The 20,968-nt window shown below is 37.1% G+C and overlaps 1 protein-coding gene across 3 annotated transcripts in view; it reads right to left on the reverse strand.

Annotated features, from left to right (window-relative positions):
• The window catches only part of NBAS (NBAS subunit of NRZ tethering complex), a 322,416-nt gene that overhangs the window by 249,541 nt on the left and 51,907 nt on the right, over nt 1-20,968 (reverse strand). For all 3 annotated transcript variants that reach the window (XM_035000616.1, XM_035000615.1, XM_035000617.1), the window contains 2 exons: nt 16,214-16,282; nt 4,394-4,522 (listed from right to left, as the gene is read on the reverse strand). In XM_035000616.1, coding sequence (XP_034856507.1) covers nt 4,394-4,522; nt 16,214-16,282 — 198 coding nt within the window. The remainder of the gene's footprint in view (nt 1-4,393; nt 4,523-16,213; nt 16,283-20,968) is intronic.

Consider the following 20,968-nt stretch of genomic DNA (forward strand, 5'->3'; position numbering starts at 1 on the left):
CCCTGACGATTGCTGGACGAAGGAGAAAGGAGCACCGTTTAAGTTTCTCAGCCAGTGATGAGCACATAAAATGACACCAATATATTTGGTAAATAACTTACTTATAGTTTCACGTTTCCAGGGTCTCGGCACAACGAACCACCCAACTCCAGAGCGGTCATTCACATAAACTGCATGGACTCTCTCCCTTGTTTTCCGTTAATATCATCGCTAGTGCCTAACTGGCCCAGACAAAAGTCAGCAGCTCTCAACATAAGGGCTACAGAGGATACGCTGAAAGAAAGGCTTAACCTATGAGGTCGGAGAACCTGAGCCCAACCGGAATCTTGAGTCTAACATGCAGTGATAAAAGTTTACTTCTTTTAGCACTAGTCCCATCTATTAAAATACAAAAACGCTTGTCACTTTCTAGGACTGCAGTGAAGTAACTGAAATAGGTGACAATCACCTAGGGTGGACAGCCAAACCTTACTATACAAATGCTACTTACTCCCAAAGATCCTTCCCCCCCAACTCCACCAACTGGATTGTGTGTCCTTCCCCTGAGCTTATCTTTTCATAATAGTAACATGTTCCTTTATTGATTTGTTTATAATCTCCCTTGCAAGACTATGAACATCTTAAGGGCAAGCCCTGGGACTTCACTGCATTTTCTACTCTGAAACTTGGTAAAGATTCAGTAAATAGTTGAACTCTATTATTTTATGATTATTATTATGAATATAGTTAACAGCTTCCTCTTTATAGAACTGTTACATACAAGCTTTACAGCACTTGCCATAGTGCACTAGATTTCAATGACTCCCTTGCTACAGTAATATCCAAACCAAAAATGTCCAATCCAAGGTGATGAACTCCCAGGATATAGGTGAAAGACTCAAGCAAAGTAGAGTTGTTCAAACTCTTTTCGCTGAACAGAGTTACCACCCTCACATAATCTCTCCGCACATCATAAGTACTGTATCTATCTATTGTAAACTTAAGGATTTACCAGTGAGAAGCTATGTCAATTATTTACTCCAGTTCTTGGCGGTACACAATAACTGGGGCTCAAGAGTCCAACACATCCAAGAAGGCTGAAGAAATCTGTGTTACATTCACTGAGAAAAAGGATTTAACTCTATTCTTTTAAAGATCAAATAAATAAAGCCTAATTTAAAAAACCAAATAAATGTTTTTTCCACCCTTTTAAAAATGTATTTATGTTCCCACAGGGTCATGGATAGAGCATGTACATCACAGTCAGAGAGAGATGAAACCAAATCTCAACTCTACTGCTTACTTGCCTTGCTAAGTAAACCTGGGACAAAATAAGTGCTCAATAAATAATAATAGAGGTTATTATTACAGCAAATTTTGCAGAAGCTACAAGAATACTGTCTACATGAACCATGATCTTACTGAGCTACATAAGCCGAAATGAGTGTATCAAAAGAAACCAGAGTGTTCTTCTTGTGAAAATGATGAAGCCTCATAGGAGTTTGTTTATCATGGGATAAAGTTTCAGAAAGAATAGTAGAAAGGGTTGGACAAAAGCAGGGAGAAGGGAGAGGAAAGTTCAGGAAGCAAGTGTGAAACAGCATCATGATCAGATGAGAAGAGACGACAGGTAAACAAATCAGTTTGCATTTTGACCATAATCCTAGAATTTTAAAGAAAAGATTAGATGAAATTAAATTCTTTGTGTTTTCAACTTTGGGCAAAATTTCTTCTCAGACCAAAATGAGCAGGGGTCTCGGAGCACAAAATCTACTCTATTTAGCCACAGTCTTTCCATGTGCTGAGCTACAGCAAGAAAACAGAGGGGTTGGCAGCCACCAGCCCAGGATGGGATGAAATCTGGAATGAGGTGGTATGCTGAGCAGCAGTAGAAATACCAATAAAGATAGGATTAGGTTTAATAATTCTCACTAAGCCACTGTTCACTCAGCAAAGGAATCCACCACCTGCAAAATGTCCATGGTAATGGCAACCGGGTCCCTGGTTTTCAGTTTTGTGAGCCCTCAAACCTGTTTTTTTCTCTAGTTTGCTCAGGCATTCAAGGGAATTTATAGCAACCCAATCTGAAAAGACAGATATATTATCCTAAAAGTTGGTCAGTTTGTAATAAAAGATATAACAAGTTACATCAATAGATGGTCTCTATAGACTGGGGGCTGCTAAAACAGAGCTAGAAGAGGTAAGATGGAAGCTCACTGTAGTACAACAGAAAGATTCCCCTATAGCAATCCCTGACAAACTACCCTTCTAAACTCTCAATGTAGAGGGACGCCTGGGTGGCTCAGTCATTAAGCATCTGCCTTTGGCTCGGGTCATGATCCCAGGGTCCTCGAATCAAGCCCCACATCCAGCTCCCTGCTTAGCAGGAAGCCTGCTCCTCCCTCTCTCACTCCCCCTGCTTGTATTCCCTCTCTTGCTGTCTCTCTCTGTTAAATAAATAAATAAAATCTTTAAAAAAATAAAAATAAAACAAACTCTCAAGGTAGAGTTCAAAAGAGTCTCCCTGGGACAATACCGGAGACCAACTTCTGGCACGAACTCATCTCTTTACACCATAAACCTCTTCCTCCCTTCCTACCCCATGACTTTTCTGATGGCATTTTCCAAATTACTGAGATATTTAGAGTTAGTTATTCAAGATTTTTAAACAATTTTTAACTCTTTTAATAGAATCGTTATAAAAATCTAATGAATAACATTAATGAGCTAAAGAGTAGTTAATTAAAATGATATTGATTGGCAACTAATGACAAAATAATGTCTAACCAGTTAAAAAGTTGAATATATGCCAATAAGGACTACAATAAATTCAATTTATCCTTGCAGGTAAAGAAGGATATCCAGAATTTCAGTAAACGTAAGAGCATACTAATGATTTTTGCCTAAATAGCCTCTGCACTACACACATATGCCATTCTGGAATACTAACAAAATGAAATACTAAGTGTGCCCTGAACTTCATCAGTATTTCTATTAGGTGAATGAAATAATTCAAGAAAATTAGTAAATTCAAAAAAAACTTGCCCAAATGTAAAATTTCACATATATAATAGAACAGGGTATTCCCAAATGACAAATTTATCACTATACATCAATAACCATGACAAATACATGGTACCTTTTGGATCAATAATCCAGTATGCATAGCTATATTTGTTACACAAATGGTTTTAGAGTTGATCCATTCCACTTCCAAAAGGAAGATATAAATCAAGCTAGCTATAAATTCCAAGGAGAGAGAGAGAGAATGTTCCTTGTATTGAGCTACTGAGTTGAAGACTGAGGAGCGCCTCTTCTATTTAGAACAAATCTAGATCCAGTGAGATAGAGTGCAGTAGACATGTGGAAACCAAATTACATTCAAGGTGAGTAGGAACTATAGGGAAAACAATCTTCCCAAACTTGTGTATAAAAACAAAAAATTGAAGAATAGTGAAAACAAATTTAAGTCTGTGAAAAGTGTAAGAAAATGCAGAGCCAGTTTCTCTTTCCCTCTGCTATTCTGGGAATAACCAAACACCCTTTGATTTTCAAAATTCTTTTAATAGCTCAGTTTAACTGATGAAATGACATTAAAAAGAATTCTGAAAAAAGACATCAACCCATTCAGACCATTCAGGGCATAGGCTCCAATCCGGGAATCACAAAACCATCCACCAAAGCTGGTGACGAGATATTCTTATGGCAAAGGGATATGGGGAAGTATAAACCTTAAGTGCTGAAATGCTAAATAGGAATCAGAGGAGTAAAAGACCTAGAACATAAGTTGTATCTAACTGGGAAGATTTTTCTTTAAATCTTCACTCTATCACAATACACAGCCCATCATGATTTTAGATTATAACAGATATTGAATCTGTTGCTAAACAACTGAAACTGTTCATTCTTACAACCTGTCATTTCAAGACACTAAAAAATTAACAGACTGTATCTTCATTATCTACCTTTTGAGTGAAGAGAAGATAACTCCCTTCAAGTCTTAAGCCTTAAATAAACCCAATACTATATGAGTGTTGCAAGATGTGGGAAGAATTGTAACCCTTTTAGAATATTGACCCTTGGAAGCCATCATATTAGTTGACTGTTGCTACAAAATTAATATCTCCATTCTGTATTTTTATAATGAGAAAAAGAAAAGAGGAGCGGTTGGTGGACAGAGTACACTCCGTATAGAGTGTATTGCACTACCAATTAAAGTCAGTACACAGTGCTACTCTACTCTAAATTTATCCTACTATATTGATAATATTCTAATATAACTAAAGCTTTCGCATGATATGAATAAATAATAGCTATGTGCTACAGTAAAATATCAACCAAATGAAATTAGTATTGTCAGTACTCACCCTTAAGCGAGACTCATTCTTAGAATAATAATAATCAAGAGACATACCTGCTCATTTTGAATCCATTCCCCTTGCTGCTTCAGAGATGGAATGGCCCAGATGCTTAGTTTCCCTGAGAAGTGAATGGCAGCAAGGAGGGTCCCATCTGGAGAAAGGCTCATCTTAAAGATGCCATCCTATACAGTAATTATATTACATTAATGTCAGATCAAGGAACTTGTAGCTGAATAGAAGTAACCTCCAGAATTTAATAACACTCTTCAGAGGGTGCAATGTCATAAATTATCTCTCATAATTAAGGGTTCCAACAACTTTATAACACTATAATGTGCTCCAGCATAAAGAAACAGGGCTCTTACCCTTCAGGAGTTGTGTTTTTTTTTTTTTTTAATCTCTTTTACAGTGTTATAATTTACATATAACTGAAAACCCAAATATGTGAGCATTATAAAAATACTCTTATATCACACATCAATTACCATGAGTTCTTATTAACTTTCATGGGTTGATATTGACCAGACTGTGAGTTTCCTGAATTTGGGCTCCACATTTTCACAAGATTCTGTATGTACACAACATCTGGAATATTCTATCAAAAACAGGCCACAAATTCATGCTGTGTGGACAAAAGGAAAGGGACAGGAGGAAGAGAGAGTTGGCAGAAAAGAGGGTCCAATGATGAAGAGAACAGAAGAAGGCAAGGGGGGGACATGCACTCCTGCATTTGAGGAGCACTAGGAGTGTTTATTGTCCAGATTCCTGGTAAATCTGAGGAATCTAACTGTTGCTATAGAAAAGAGAAACTTTGTAGTGCACAGATTTCATATGGCCAACCTTAGTGTGCACAGAGTCCTACTTGTCCAAACAATCACTCAGTCCTTTCCCAGTGAGAATACCAGGTTGCTCAGTTACCACAAGAGAAACCACACAAGCAGAAAGGTCTCCTGCCTATTGCCTAAGAAGAATCAGAAGAATCAAACAAACACTAACTGACATCTAGTGCCCATCAAGCATTTATTAAAACCAGGGTTTAAGGTAGTTTACCCACAAATAATAAAACAGACCCAAAATGAGGGCCTACAACCGTATTTGTCCTTAACATTTAGAAAACTGGCAACACAGGGCCCACCACCACCAAATGGCAATAATCAGGTGGGACTGGGTAGCATATGCACCCTTCAAAGGGTCATAAGCTTTCCAGTTAGCCAAAGCCCCCACCATTCTTGGTTATGGCCCGAAGATTAAGGCCAAGTATCAGATACAGAAGTAAAAATTAAACATGACTATACTAAAAAAAAGAAAGTATGCCTGGCTCAATTCACCACATTATCTACCATTTGGTCTCTACAGACACAAGAGTTTAAGTCCTCAGGTCTACAATGACTAAGATATATTAGCCATCAAAAACAAATAGAACTATTTCAGAAAGTGAGAAACACTGCTGGATGAGTAGACAGATGAAAAGATTAGCATACTCTAATCTCCTCACCAAGGAGTAAAATCACTTTAGCTGGATATAACACATCTAGCCCAGAATGCCAGAATTAAATGTAAGAAAGAATAAAATACAGAAGCCCGAGAAAGAGAAGCAATAAAAGCAAAAGCACTTACAGCAAGATGTTAAATACACCCCATCCCCTCCTCTGTGATGGAAAGGAGGTCAGGAGCAGAAGATGAAGAGCCTGGCATCTTCCATTCACAACTCTAGTCAATAAGCTCCATGGTTTGGTATAAGGTACGCCTCACAAGCATAGATTCTCATTAGCTAGAAGAACTCTCCCCCATCACTGAGAGTTTATAGAGAAAGAAACTGAAGACCGCAAGGGTTAAGACACTTGCTGAAGATCATTCAAGTATAGACCACAGAACCTGAGCTAGATGCATCTTCAATCCCGACCCAGGTCACTTCCACCACACCATGATCACTGCCCTCCCCTGGGTCATAGCCTTTCCAGGAGCCACAGGTATGCTTCTCAAGAGAAGTAATGGTCAAGTACACTTAACTGTTTTCCTCACCTACAATAATTAGTCACTAGTGATCTGGATGAGCACTCCCAAGTATTACAAATGCTTCATTAACCAACTCCCCTAAAAGTGCTCTGAAAGCAAATAGGAAGTTTATGAATGTCTTTAACAAACAAAAAGTATATTGAATAATGTGAAGAATTTAACAATAGCACTGTGACCTAGAAAACACTGAATGAATATGCTAAATTATCCTTTGTTTTAATCCTTCTCCCCGCCCCCACTTCCTTACTTTTCTTTCTAGACATTAAGCAGTAAATAACTAAAATATTACCACTTGCTTTTTAACATGGTGGGTTCTTAAATCCCCTTAGTTTTATTTGATACTATGATATCCACACTGCAAACTTACCATTCCTTTTTCTAAGCATTTTGTTGTAGAAATCTGTACTTACACAGACACAAAAGTAGAAATTATAGTACAATGAATACCCACAGACCCAACAACCAGCTTATAAACAAGTATCAACATTCTACATTCGTTTCATGATTCCTTCCCAAGTCACTACAATATTCTCGGGAATTTTTTTTTCCCCCAAAGTGTTTTAAAGCAGATCCACGTACTGAATGGAGCACTGGGTGTTATATGCAAACAATGAATCATGGAACACTACCTCAAAAAACTAATGATGTAATGTATGGTGATTAACATAACATAAAAAAAAAAAAGCAGATCCCAGACATGAGCTGTATATACATTAAGTATACATTTCTTTAAAGTCCCAAGTTATCTGTTTAAGTCTCATATATACCCACAGTGAGAAGATACGGTTACCAATAGCAATTGAATTACAGCCAGTCAGCAATAGACAAGTCACCTATGTTACTTTAGAAACAAGGTGTTCTCCTTGTGAAATAAAAACTCCTCTTTTATTTGTAGAAACATTTCTGAGTGTCTATAGCACACAGAGTATTTCTGGCTCGGGGAATAATTTATTATCCTGACAGTAACTGTTACACAAGATCTAAAGCCACAGTAAGAAAATCCAGGCTAAATTCTGTGAACAGAGTCTGCCATATTTAGAAGTCTGAGTGCTTCTTGGTCGGCCAGAGAGAGAATTTCAGCGTGTGTGCTCTGGAAATAAGAGGAAATGGCTTTTCAATCAACTGCACATCACAATAAAAGTAAACCTCAAACCTTCAAATTGTAATTCCTTATACTGCATTAAGATTTCTCAGCATAAGTGAATAATAATCTTTGTCTCATCTTCTCTATCTGAATTAAGTAGCTCCAAAAGCAATAAAATTGAGCCGTAATTTTCACTTCACTTAAAATGTGTCTGAATTTTTTATATTCCTCAAATATGAATGTCATGTTTATTTTAATCATTACAACAGCTGGAATGTTGGTCAAGAATATATATCTTGGCAGTGAAAAGCAGAAAGCTTTTTCTCTGAGAGCAGGAACAAGACAAGAAAGCCCACTCTTGCCAGTTTTATTCAACATAGTACTGGAAATTCTAGCCAGAGCAGTTAGGCAAGAAAATAAATAAAAAGCACACAAACTGGAAAGGAAGAAGTAAAACAGTCTCTTTACAGATGACATAGTATTATATACAAAAAACCTTAAAGACTCCACCAGAGAGCTGTCAGAATAAACAAATTCAATAAAGCTGTAGGATACAAGAATCAACATACAAAAACCACTTGCATTCCTATACACTAACAGTGAACTATCAGAAAGAGAAATTAAGAAAACAATCCCAGTTATACTAGCATCAAAAAGAATAAAATACTTAGGAATAAATGTAACCAAGGAGGGGAGAGCTCTGTACAAGAAAAGCTATAAAACACTGATCAAAGAAATTGAACACAAATAAATGGAAAGACAGTCCATGTTTTGGATTGAAAGAATACTGTTAAAATGTCCATAGTGTCCAAAGTGATCTATAGGTTCAATGCAATTCTTACCAAAATTCAAATAGCATTTGCCACAGAATTAGAAAAAATAAGCCTAAAATTTGTATGGTACCCTAAAAGACCCTAAGTCCCCAAGCAGCCAAAGCAATCTTGAGAAAGAACAAAGCTGTAGGTATCACACTTTCTGATTTCAAACTACTGTTACAAAGCTATAGTAATCAAAATACTACTGCATTGGCATAAAAACAGGCACAAAGATCAATGGAACAGAACAGAGAGCCCAGAAAAAAACCCATGCATAGGCAGTCAACTAATTTACAACAAAGGAGCCAATAACACACAGTGGGGAAAGGATACTCTTTCAATAAATGGTATTGGAAAAACCGGATAATCACTGGACCCCTAATGTACACCATATACTAAAATCTACTCTAACTGGATGAAAGTCTTGAGCTTAAGACCTGAAACCCTAAAACTCTTATAAGAAAACAGGGGATAAGCTCCGTGACTGGTCTTGGCAATGATTTTGTTTGGATTTGACACCAAGAGCAAAGTCAAAAAGAGCAAAAATAAACAAACAGGTCTACATCAAATTAAAAACATCTGCACAGCAAAGACAACCTATGAAATAGGAAAAAATATTTACAAACCACATATCTGATAAAAAGTTAATATCCAAAATACACAAGGGACTCCAACAACTCAATAGCAAAAAACTCCAAATAACCCAACTTAAAACTGGAAAAAACATCTGAATAGACATTTTTTTCCAAAAAAGACATACAAATGGCCAACAGGTACATGAAAAGGTGTACAACTAATCACCAGGGAAAGGCAAATCAAAACTACAATGAGGTATCACCTCACACATGTTAGGATGGCTATCATCAAAAAGAAAAGAGTACAAATGCTGGTGAGAATGTGGAGACAGACAGACACACACACAAACACACACACACACACACACACGAGTATCATTTGGCCTTAAAAAAAGAAGGAAATCCTGTCATTTGTGACAACATGGATGAACCTGGGGGGCATTATGCTCAGTGAAATATGCCAAACACAGACAAATACTGCATGATATCACTTATATGTATTATATGTAATCTTAAAAAAAAAAAAATCAAACTCCTAGAAACAAATAGTAGGAAACTAGTTGCCTACCAAAGACTGGGGGAGTGAAGGAAGTATGGAGAGGTTGGTAAAGGGGTAGAAACTTTCAGTTATAAGATGAAGTTCTGAAGATCTAATGTATAAGATGATGACTACACTTGGGCGCCTGGGTGGCTCAGTTGGTTAAGCGACTGCCTTCGGCTCAGGTCATGATCCTGGAGTCCCGCGATTGAGTCCCACATCGGGCTCCCTGCTCAGCGGGGGGTCTGCTTCTCCCTCTGACCCTCTTCCCTCTCGTGCTCTCTGTCTCTCATTCTCTCTCAAATAAATAAATAAAATCTTAAAAAAAAAAAAAAGATGATGACTACACTTGATAACACTGCATTACATAACTGAAACTTGCTAAGAGAGTAGGACTTAAACATTCTTACACACAGAAGAAAAAGGTAAATATGTAAGGTAGTGGATGTGTAAATTCGATGGGGGAAAATCCATTCACATTGTATACATACAGCAAATCATCACGCTCTTCCCTTTAAATATCTTACAATTATACCTTAATAAAGGTGAGGCAAACAAAACAAGAAAGAAAATGATAAATATCACTTACTACCTGCTTCAGTCTACTCTATTCCATGAGTAGCCGCTGAAAGGCAGACTCCCTAAGTAATTACTTGGTAAGTTGTTATCACTGGGTAGGCAACATAGGACAAAGTAAGTTGGTTGGCAAAGCCCATTTACATAGTGGATGGTCTTCTTCCACCAGAAATTAATCTATAGCCCTTTTAATTGACTGTATTAACAATTCTATTTACCTCCCTGTCTCAAATCTCTTCTCAAAACTTTTCAAAAGGTACTTTCCTCTTACCTCATTGAATCTCTTGTGTAGCAATGCGATACTAATACTACTGAAATTAATAATATGAACAGGATTTTAACTTCCACCTCTATTTATCATTTATTAAACCACTAGTTCAAACATCCATTTGATCTTTTGTTAATTAAAAACACTAATTAAAGCCTTCTACTACTGGCAGCAATATTTAGAGTGGAATTGTGCCTGCTCTCAAACACTGCAGTAAAACTTTTAACTGTCCTTTCTAAGAGAGTAATTCTTTTAAATGTTAAATATCAGATCTTTATCCTGAGATTAGTTTAAATTGCCTTTCTTCTACTGCGTATCATCTACATAGAACAATTAAAAATGAGTGATTTCCTATTTTATTACACCTTTCAAGTGTACAAGCTATATTAAAATTAAAGTACTGAACCGTAATGCATACACTCAAAATGTTCCAAATTACTACATAGCCTTAAAGGTGAATTCATAAGCCCTGCTCTTCCAACATTCAACAATTATGTATTGAATAAATATACTCAATAATACAATATTACATGTCAGGCACCATTTTACACTCTGGGGAGCCAGCAGCCAGCAAAACATAAATCTCTGCCCTCAAGAAGTTCAGTAGATATTCCTGCCCACTGTGGTTTTATAAGTCTGACCCCCCCCCCAAAATCAAACAATCAATCAATCAATCATCCTCAAAAGCATGGTTAACAAACCTGGGGCAGCAGGTGGGAAGCAACACTGGTGCAAAAGTATGTAGAAAAGAGAAAACCCTTGGGAAAAAAATTTTCCAAGCCAATATTCTTTATAAAAGAACATACATAGTTTTTATTATTAATATACTCTTTGAAAGATAATATTATATGCCAGACAATCAGCAGTTGGTTATTTGGAATCATATAAAGGCCATATATGAAAAGCCCACAACTAACATTGTAGTCAGTAATGAAAAACTTTTCCTCTAAGAGAGCTTTTCCTCTAAGATCAGGAACAAGACAAGGATGTCCACTCTCACCACTTTTATTCAACATACTACTGGAAGTCCTAGCCACAGCAATCAGACAAGAAATAAAAGGCATCCAAATTGGTAAGAAAGAAGTAAAAATTTTTACTACTTGCAGATGACATGATATTACATATAGAAAACCCTAAAGACTCCACAAAAATACTACTAGAACTAATAAATGAATTCAGTAAAGTCACAGGATATAAAATATACAGAAATCTGTTGCATTTCTATACACTAGTAATTTCTCTTTCTGCTACTTCATTAAGGAAACAATCCTGGAGCATCTCAGTGGCTCAGATGGTTAAGGGTCTGCCTTCAGCTCAGGTCATGATCTCCAAGTCCTGGGATCACATCCCATGTTGGGCTCCCAGCTCAGAGGGGAGTCTCCTTCTCCCTCTGCCTCTGCTTCTCCCCCTCCTTGTGCTCTCTCTCTCAAATGAATAAATAAAATCCTTAGAAGGAAGGAAGGAAGGAAACAATCCCATTTACAACTGCACCAAAAAAACAAAAACAAAAAATCTAGGAATAAACTTAACCAAGGAGGTAAAAGACCTGTACCCTGAAAACTATAAAACATCAGTGAAAAAAAACAGAAGATGACACAAACAGATGGAAAGATATCCCATGCTCATGGGTTGGGAGAACCAATATTATTAAAATGTCCACACTACTGAACCCAAAGCAATCTACAGATTTAGTGTAATCCCTATCAAAATACCAACAGCACTTTTCACAGAACTAGAACAAATAATCCTAAAATTTGTATGGAACCACAAAAGACCCCAAATAACCAAAGCAACCTGAAAAAGAAAAAAAACTGGAAGTATCACAATCCCAGATTTCAAGATATAACACAAAGCTATAGTAATCTAAACAGTATGGTACTGGCACAAAAACAAAACAAAAAAACACATAGATCAATGGAGGAGAATAGAGAGCCCAGAAATAAACCCATGCTTTTATGGTCAATTAACCTACAACAAAGGAGGCAAGAATATACAATGGGAGAAAAATGGTCTCTTAAACAAATGGTGCTGGGAAAACAAGACAGCTATATGCAAAAGAATGAAACTGGACACCTTTCTTACACCATACACACAAATAAACTGAAAATGGATTAAGGACTTAAATATGAGACCTGAAACCATAAAATTTCCTGAAGAAAATAGGCAGTAATCTCTTTGACATCAGCCATAGAAACATTTCTCTAGATATACTGTGGCAAGGGAAACAAAAAGAAAATTAAAACTATTGGGACCACACAAAAATAAAAAGTTTTGCACAGCAAAGGAAACCATCAACAAAACAAAAAACAACCTACTGAATGGAGGAAGATATTGGCATATTTTATATCCAATAGGAGACTAATATAAAAAATAAAGAACTTAAAAAGGCGCCTGGGTGGCTCAGTTGGTCAAGCGTCCAACTCTTGATTTCGGCTCAGGTCATGATCACAGGGTCATGAGATGGAGCCCTGCCTCAGGCTCCACACTTAGCACAGAGTCTTCTTCAGATTCTCTCTCCCTCCCCACCTCCCTGCTCACATGTGTGCACTCTCACTCTCTAAAAATAAATAAAATCTTTAAAAATAAAAAAAAAGAAAGAACTTACACAATTCGACATAAAAAAAAAAAAAAAAAAAAAAAAAAAAACAACTAGAAATGAACAGATCGGGGTGCCTGGATGGCTCAGTTGGTTAAGCATTCAACTCTTGATCTCAGCTCAGATCTTGATCTCAGGGTCATGAGTTCAGGCTCTGCACTGGGCTCCATGCTAGGCATGGAGCCTACTTTAAAAAAAAAAAAAAAAAGAACAAAGGACAAGAAAAGACATTTTTCCAAAAAATATATACAGATGGCCAACAGACATCTGTATATAGAAAAGGTGCTCAACATCACTAATCATCAGAGAAATGCACATCAAAACCACTATGTCACCTCACACCTGTCAGAATGGCTAAAATCAAAAACAAGAAATACCAAGTGTTGGCTAGGATGTAGAGAAAAAGGAACCCTCATGCACTGTTGGTGGGAATGCAAGCTGGTGCGGCCACTATGGAAAACAGTATGGAAGTGCCTCAAAAAATTAAAAATAGAATTACCATGTGATCCAGTAAATTCCGCTATTGGGTATTTACCCAAAGAAAATGAAAACACTATTTCAAAGAGATATGTGCACCCCTATGTTTATTGCAGCATTATTTATAGAAGCCAAACTATGGACCCAACCCAAGTGTCCATCCATACATGAATGGATAAAGAAGATGTGGTATATTATAAACGATGGAATATTACTCAGCTCTAAAAAGAATGAAATTCTGCCGTTTGCAACAACATGGATGAATCTAGAGGATATAATGCTAAGCGAAATAAGTCAGAGAAAGGCAAAATACTGTATGATTTCACTCATATGTGGAATTAAAAAATAAAACAAAGAAAAAAAGAGATTAAAAAAACAGACAAATACAGAGAGCAAACTGGTGGTTGCCAGAGGGGAGGTGGGGAGGCAGGAAATGGGTGAAATAGGTGAAGGGGATTAAAGAGTCCACTGATGATGAGCACGGAGTAACGGATAACAGTGCTGTATCATTATATTGTACACCTGAAATAATACAACACTGTGTGTTAACTATATTTGAATTAAAATAAAATAGGCATCATAATGCCAATAACACAAGCTTCCTGTGAGATCATGTGAAAGTACATGTAAGCTAGAAAGCATTCACAGTAATAGGGAATTATTAGATAACCCATATGAGGCCTTTCAGCTCTACAGTTACAGCACAAAAAAATCTATGCCCCATAATTATTTCTGGGCTAGGAACCATCACGTACAAATAAGGTAACACATAACATTCAGATATTTACTGAAGGCATTGATTTTAGAATACTAATTTCATAACATCTTTTTAAGGATTCTGGTACAATGTGCCATTAGGATAGATCAAAACGTAAGGAAATGAGTTGTTTGCTTCTCCCTTGTGCTCAATCACAGAGGATACTCTCATTAAGGAGAAAGAGCCGCGTTCCACACAAGAGAACTGCCAATAGCAGGGTCAAGGCAACACACAACTGGAGTTCCCAGGTGGTAAGAAGGTTTTTTTAAAAACAGGTCTTTCTATACTGGTTGAACAGAGTCATATTTGCCTATTAATATCCCAAATCAACTAATAAACACAGTATCTAATAATTACACAGGATATAATACAAAGGAGAAGCATGAATAGCAATCCCCAAATAATTCTTGTTCTAAAGATACTACAACTACACTAGTCCAAGTGAAATAAACACCGAATACAAACCACAAGCGTCTATGGATCCTGCAGCCCAGCAAACCGGAGAATCCCAGCACTGCGGACACTTCCAGAACTTTGCACATGCTGCTGCCAGCCTGGAAACATCCGGTGTTCCTCCTTTTGCATGAGGAACTCTTACTTCCAAATCAAGTATCCCCTCCAGAATGAAAGGCTCCCTCTTCTGCACCTCAATGGTACTTCATATGATGTTATAGAAGGGGTTATAAAATGTGTAATATTGTGTTGTTTCACAACCACTTCTACAACCGTCTCCCCCACTACACAGAGGGCTCCTTGAGGAAATACAACGCATTTTATTCACCTATTTATTCTCAGCTCTAACATTATGCCTGGGCTCAAATGGAGTGTTTGCTCATTGACAGAAAAAAAAAAAATGAATAAACACTGAAATGACATTTGTTTTATTACAGTCAACAAAATAAATTTTTTTTTAAAAAGTGAGCCCTTTAAAATTTGTTAAAGATAGTAACTTAGGAGTAGATTCTACTCCTGAAACCAACATTGCAGTGTATATTAACTAACTAGAAGTTAAATTAAAAATATGAAAAAAAAAAAAGATAGTAATTTAAATAGTATTAAGGAGAATGGGGAAAGGACACAGGGAGGAAAAGCAAAGTAACGCTCTGGCTCTCCTGCACTAAAATGTTAATAGACCAACAGAGACAACATAGTAAATTAGAAAGAACCAAGTGCAAGGCAGAGGCCAAGTCACTTGATCTTCCATACGTTTCTTCGTCTGCAAAATGAAAACAAACTCCATGAACTGACTGAAGAGAATGCTAACTGGAAAAGAGCACAAACATACGGGGATTCAACATGAAAGTGACCTTCCAGACATAAACAGTAGTGGTACTGCTTGCTTCTACAGACAAAATGCCAAACCAATCCAGAATACATGATTTAGCTGAAGTCAATGGCATAGAAAGAACTAGAACTCAAAATTTTAAATATATTAAATACAAATGCAACAGAACGCTCATCTTATTTCTTACGATTTCTGTATTTTCTTATAATTTCCTTTGGGTTAGTAAAGAAATTGGAGAAACAGAAAAATGAGGTTGTTTGGTTCTCCCCAAAACAGGAAGGGTATGATCCGAGGCCTCCATGTGGGCCCAGACATTTGTGAGAGCAAGACAGAGAGAGAGTGAATAGAACCACCTCCCCCAGAGGCAGCTCCTGAGCGTCTCGCTCATATCAGGATGAAGCTGACAAACATCCTTGCCCTGAATCCACGCATCTCTTACTGAGGAAAGCAGTATAACAATGGTACTTGAAGCTCAGAATCAACGTGGCTTGTTTCTTCTGGGAGCTTCAATAACCTCAGATTTTTTTTTTTTTTTTAATTAAAACAAACTGAAAAGGATGTATTGTAGACAAGGATACAAAATTCACAAGATAAAAAACTTCAGATCATATAATGATTCCAGGAGATTTCTTTGGCTTACATTCCCAGACTCAAGAGAACTAGGTTCATTCTTTACTTTAAGTTTCTTTATTGAGATAATGATATATAGTAAAACAAATTTCAGTGAATAGTTCTATGAATTTTTACTTATGTATACGCCCACATAGTGTGCAATTAAGAGCACATCCAGATGAAGATCTATAACATTCAAGGTTCATTCAATTGTCCTTTAAAGGTACTCAGGGTGAAAATATCTGAGAAGCACAAGGTTAAGCTTATGAGTTACCTGTTGTTGTCCCGGGCGACTATAAAACTTGACACTTAACATCCTTAATAATCCCAATGTCTTTGGTACCTACAAAATAAATGCACATCATACAAAGAAAAATTAATGGAATGCTTTCTCGCTGTAAAAATTCTTTTGTCATGAAATGCAAATTACAGCAAACCTAGTATTTTAAGAAATAGTTGAGAAAATAGGGGTGCCTGGGTGGCTCAGTCAGTTAAATGTCTGCCTTCAGCTCAGGTCATGATCTCAGGGTCCCGAGATCAAGCCCTGTGTTGGGCTCCCTGCTAGGCAGAGAGTCTGCTTCTCCCTCTCCCTCTGCCCCTCCTCCCTGCTCCTGCACTGGCTCACTCTCTTTCTCTCTCTCTGACAAGTAAATAAAATCTTAAAAAAAAAAAAAAAGAAATAGTTGAGAAAATCAATAGGTGTCCAAGATCTTGGTGAGACTCTGTTTTTATTTGGGAAAAAAAATCCAAGTGGTAAATATGTCAACATACACCCATACTCAAATGTTTTGTTTTTTAAATACACACATAACAAATCTACTACAATCTATGCAAATTAGAAGCCACTCAAGCTCTTTTCAAATGAGGTTCTCCGGGTTATCATTTTTATCCTATCATTGTTATGGAAAAGTCAAAATTTCCAGTAGAAATTTCATTCATTAAGGAATTGATCCTATACTTGAAAAAATACCAAAAAAAAAAAAAATTAACATTTAGAAACCAGTATTTGAAATAATATAACACAAGACTATTTATCTTTAGATTTAAGAGATACATTTATAAAAGCAAGAGAGGAGAAAGGAATACTTTAACAAACAGAAAACAACTAGTTTTGTTGAAGATGAAGAGAATTTAGTACACTACTGAGGGGATGTAAAATGGTACAGCTGCTGGGGAAAAGTATGATTATTCCTCAAAAAGCTAAACATGAAATTACCATTTGACCCAGCCATTCCATCCTCAGTACATACCCAAAAACAGGTATTCAAACAAATACTTGTACCAAACAAATATTCATAGCAATACTATTAAGTGGAAACAACTCAAATGACCACTAAAGAAAGAATGAACAAAATGTAGTATATCCACACAACGGAATACAGTGCAGCCATAAAAGGGAATGAAGCACTGATGCATGCTACAACTTGGATGAACCTCCAAAATATTATGCTAAATGAAAGAAACCAGATACAAAAGGTCACATATTGTATGATTCCATTTATATGAAACAGAATAGGTAAATCCATAGAAACAGAACAGACTAGTGGCTACCAAGAGCTGGAGGGAGGAAGAACAGGGAGTGACAACCTAATTAATAGGTATGAGGTTTCCTTTTGGGGTGATGAAAATATCCTAGAACTAGATCCTGGTGATGGTTGGTTGCATAACACTGTGAATGTACTCAATGCGAGTGAACTGTATACTTTAAGATGGTCAATGGTTGATTTTATACTATATGAATTTTTCCTTAAGAGAAAAAGGAGTACTGTTTTGTCGAGGTTAAAAATTTTCCTACCAGAACCTCTGAGTAGCTAAAGCCATTAGTGATGACCTAGCTCCATATTTCCCAATATTTCCTCCAAAAAAAAAAAAAAAAAAAACAAGGGAAAATATGAAGTGCCTGGCTGGCTCAGTTAGTAGAGCATGCAATTCTTGGTCCAGGGTCATGAGTTCAAGCCCCAGGTTGGGTGCAGAGATTACAGGACAGACAGACAGAAAGACAGAAAAAGATAAATCTATGTGAAAACCATGCCCTCAGGCATGCCTCGGTGGCTCAGTCATTTGGGCGTCTGCATTTGGCTCAGGTCATGATCTCAGGGTCCTGGAATCGAGCCCCAACTCAGGCTCCCTGCTCTGCGGGGAGCCTGCTTCTCCCTCTCTCTCTGTCCCTCCAACTACTCGTGCTCTCTCACTCTCAAATAAATTAATAATAAAAAAAATCTTTAAAAAAAGTGCCCTCAGCTTAACTTGAAGACAGACGATAACCCAAACTTCAAAATGATTTTAAGTAGAAAAATAAAAATCACCAAATCCCAGGTGTCATCTCCACTGCTCCTGCCAACTCCCACCTCCCCATGACACCCACTACAAGACCTGGTGGTGAGCAAAAGCAAACTGTAAAAATACCGCAGGGCCCAGGAAGGACAGACAAGGGAATGTAGCAAAGGGATTTGACATCTACCTAAAAACATTATCAAAATTATAATCTAAGAAAGCTTGCCAGAAATTGAAAAAGATCTGAGTTTATACACTGAAAGAGCCAATGGGGGTACCTGAGAAAATTAACCCCAAAAAATCGACTCCAAGAAATAACCCAGGAAAGCTATTAAATTTCACACAAAGATAACAAAAATCCTCAAGGCACTCTAAACAAAATGGCCAAATAACATTTTTATGTTATTTCTATGTTTCCCTTTGTAGGGAAAATAATTTAACATAAGTGAGAATTTTCAAATTCCACAGGCAAAGCAAAGCAATAACAGAGTAGTGGCTTTTCTTTAAGTTCAATGAAAGAAATGGTAAACTAAGGATTTTACCTCCAGACATGTTTTCCTTCAAATATCCAGGCTATAGGAAAACAATTTTGAACATAAAAGAACTTAAGGAACTCTTTACCTATGAGACCTTCTTAAAACATCTACTAAAAGAGAAGCACCTGGCTAGCTTAGCCAGTAGAGCATGCAGCTCTTGATCTCGGGGTGGTGAGTTCAAGCCCCACGTTGGGTGCAGAGATTACTTAAAAATAAAATCTTAAAAAACAAACCACATCTACTAGAAGATAATTTCATCCAACCAAGAGATGACTGGGAACATTTCAACAAAAGAAGTAACAGCATTCTGAAAAAGAAATGGACATCGAAGACTAAAGAAAGGTGAGGATGAGGGTAGAAACTAATGTGCAAATATTACATGTTTTGTCAAAGTAGCAATAACACAATTTAAAAAGGGAAGAGAACAGAAAGGGAAAAAGGAAAATAAACTGATTTTTGTAAAAGCAATTAGTAGGGATTAAAGAATACCAATAGGAGCGCCTGGGTGGTTCAGTCAATTAAGTGTCTGCCTTCAGCTCAGGTCATGATCCCGGGGTCCTGGGATCGAGCCCCGCATCGATCGGGCTTCCTGCTCAGCGGGGAGTCTTGCTTCTCCCTCTCCCTTTGCCCCTCCCCCCCCACTCATGTTTTCTCTCGCTCTCTTGCTCTCTCTCAAATAAATAAAAATCTTTTTTGAAAGAAAGAGAGAGAGAGAGAGAAAGAAGAAAGAAAGAAAGAAAAACTACCAATAAAACTGATAAACTGGTAAAATATTGGAGGGCACTGATAACATCAAAAAGATAGCTTCAGTGAAATGATGGAGGTAAATTCCCACACAAGTGAATTCGAATTCAAGAGAGAAAAGAAAGAAGTGTAAACAAATACAGACAGCTCTCAAACATGTTGAAGAAAGGGAAATAAATGGGGGTGGTAGCAGGATTTAGTGGGGTCTAAATCCCCCGAAACCAAATGAAACAAAATGGTTTTTATGATGGAAAAATAAAAGTATGTTGTATGCTGATAAATCTAATCGACAGCAAAATTCATGAGGCAGGAAAAATATCCTTCAGTAAGCAAGAGTGTGAGATCTGGTGGACAAACAGACCAGCTGGCCTTAGCGGGCACAAGGACAGTTCATCTGTAAAAACAAGAGAAAAGGTACCGTGTACAGACAGAGATGCAGAGAGGGAGTGGGATCTTATGGAAATAGTCCTCCGATTATTTCTATTTTCTGAGGGAAATGGGATTTCTCAGGGAAATAGGATTCCAAAATGCCTGTGTTCTTTCCACAAAAACATCCTTTACCCAAAAAGCAGCAACAGCAATAACATAAAAATTAGTTTTGTTCATTTTTACATATTTTCTAAAATTCTAATCTTAAAAATACACACAGATAATAATAATGAACACTATAGATCATTTTATGGCTTACCAAAGGCCTTCATATACATTAGCTCGTTTGACTGTGGCAAAAGCCTTACTACACAAGTGTAAGTGATAAACTAAGATTCCAATCCCAGACTTCTGACTCCCAAGTCTGGGTTCTTTCCTTTCTCCCAGTTACTGGATTCAAACCTGCTATCTATTACAGCTTATTGCCCTTATTTGTGGACATAGCTATATCCTCCAATACAGTAAAACCCCTTGAGGGATGCTACCTTCCTATTCCTAATACCCAGAGCAGTGATTCAATGTTGAACAAATGAATAGATAAAACTATCTCACATTAATTTGGAAACCTTGGTCAATGCACATATTGAATCTTGCATAGTCTCTTTGTACAACCTAGCAGCCTTGTGAGAGGCTAGAATGTATGTGTCAGCAGCATTTTTCATCAATACCCACCCCAACATAATAGCAACCTTAAACAAACACCTTCAATGAGGACAATATCTGCCACCTGACAAAAGGAATTAATCCTGTAATTCAAATTACTTCGAGGCAGGGGCAGGCTATGTAGAATGACAGTAAGTTTAGCGGCAAGACACATTTAAGAGCCACTAATGTAATTAAAATACACTTGCAGCATTTGAAGAAATTAATCATACAGCCAAGCATTCAATTTGCAATTTAATGTTTTCCCCCACTTATTCTGTCAGTGCAAAGGCAATTTTCTTCTAAGAGACTGCAATCCCAGAGCTTCAGCTGGAGAAGGAAGGACCATAGCAAATCAGATTCCAATACTTCAGTGAGGAGCAAAGTGAAAGCACAAGAGAATG

Source organism: Mirounga leonina, unplaced genomic scaffold, assembly GCF_011800145.1.
Source record: "Mirounga leonina isolate KUSES-001 unplaced genomic scaffold, KU_Mleo_1.0 Mir_125, whole genome shotgun sequence".
NCBI lineage: Eukaryota > Metazoa > Chordata > Mammalia > Carnivora > Phocidae > Mirounga > Mirounga leonina.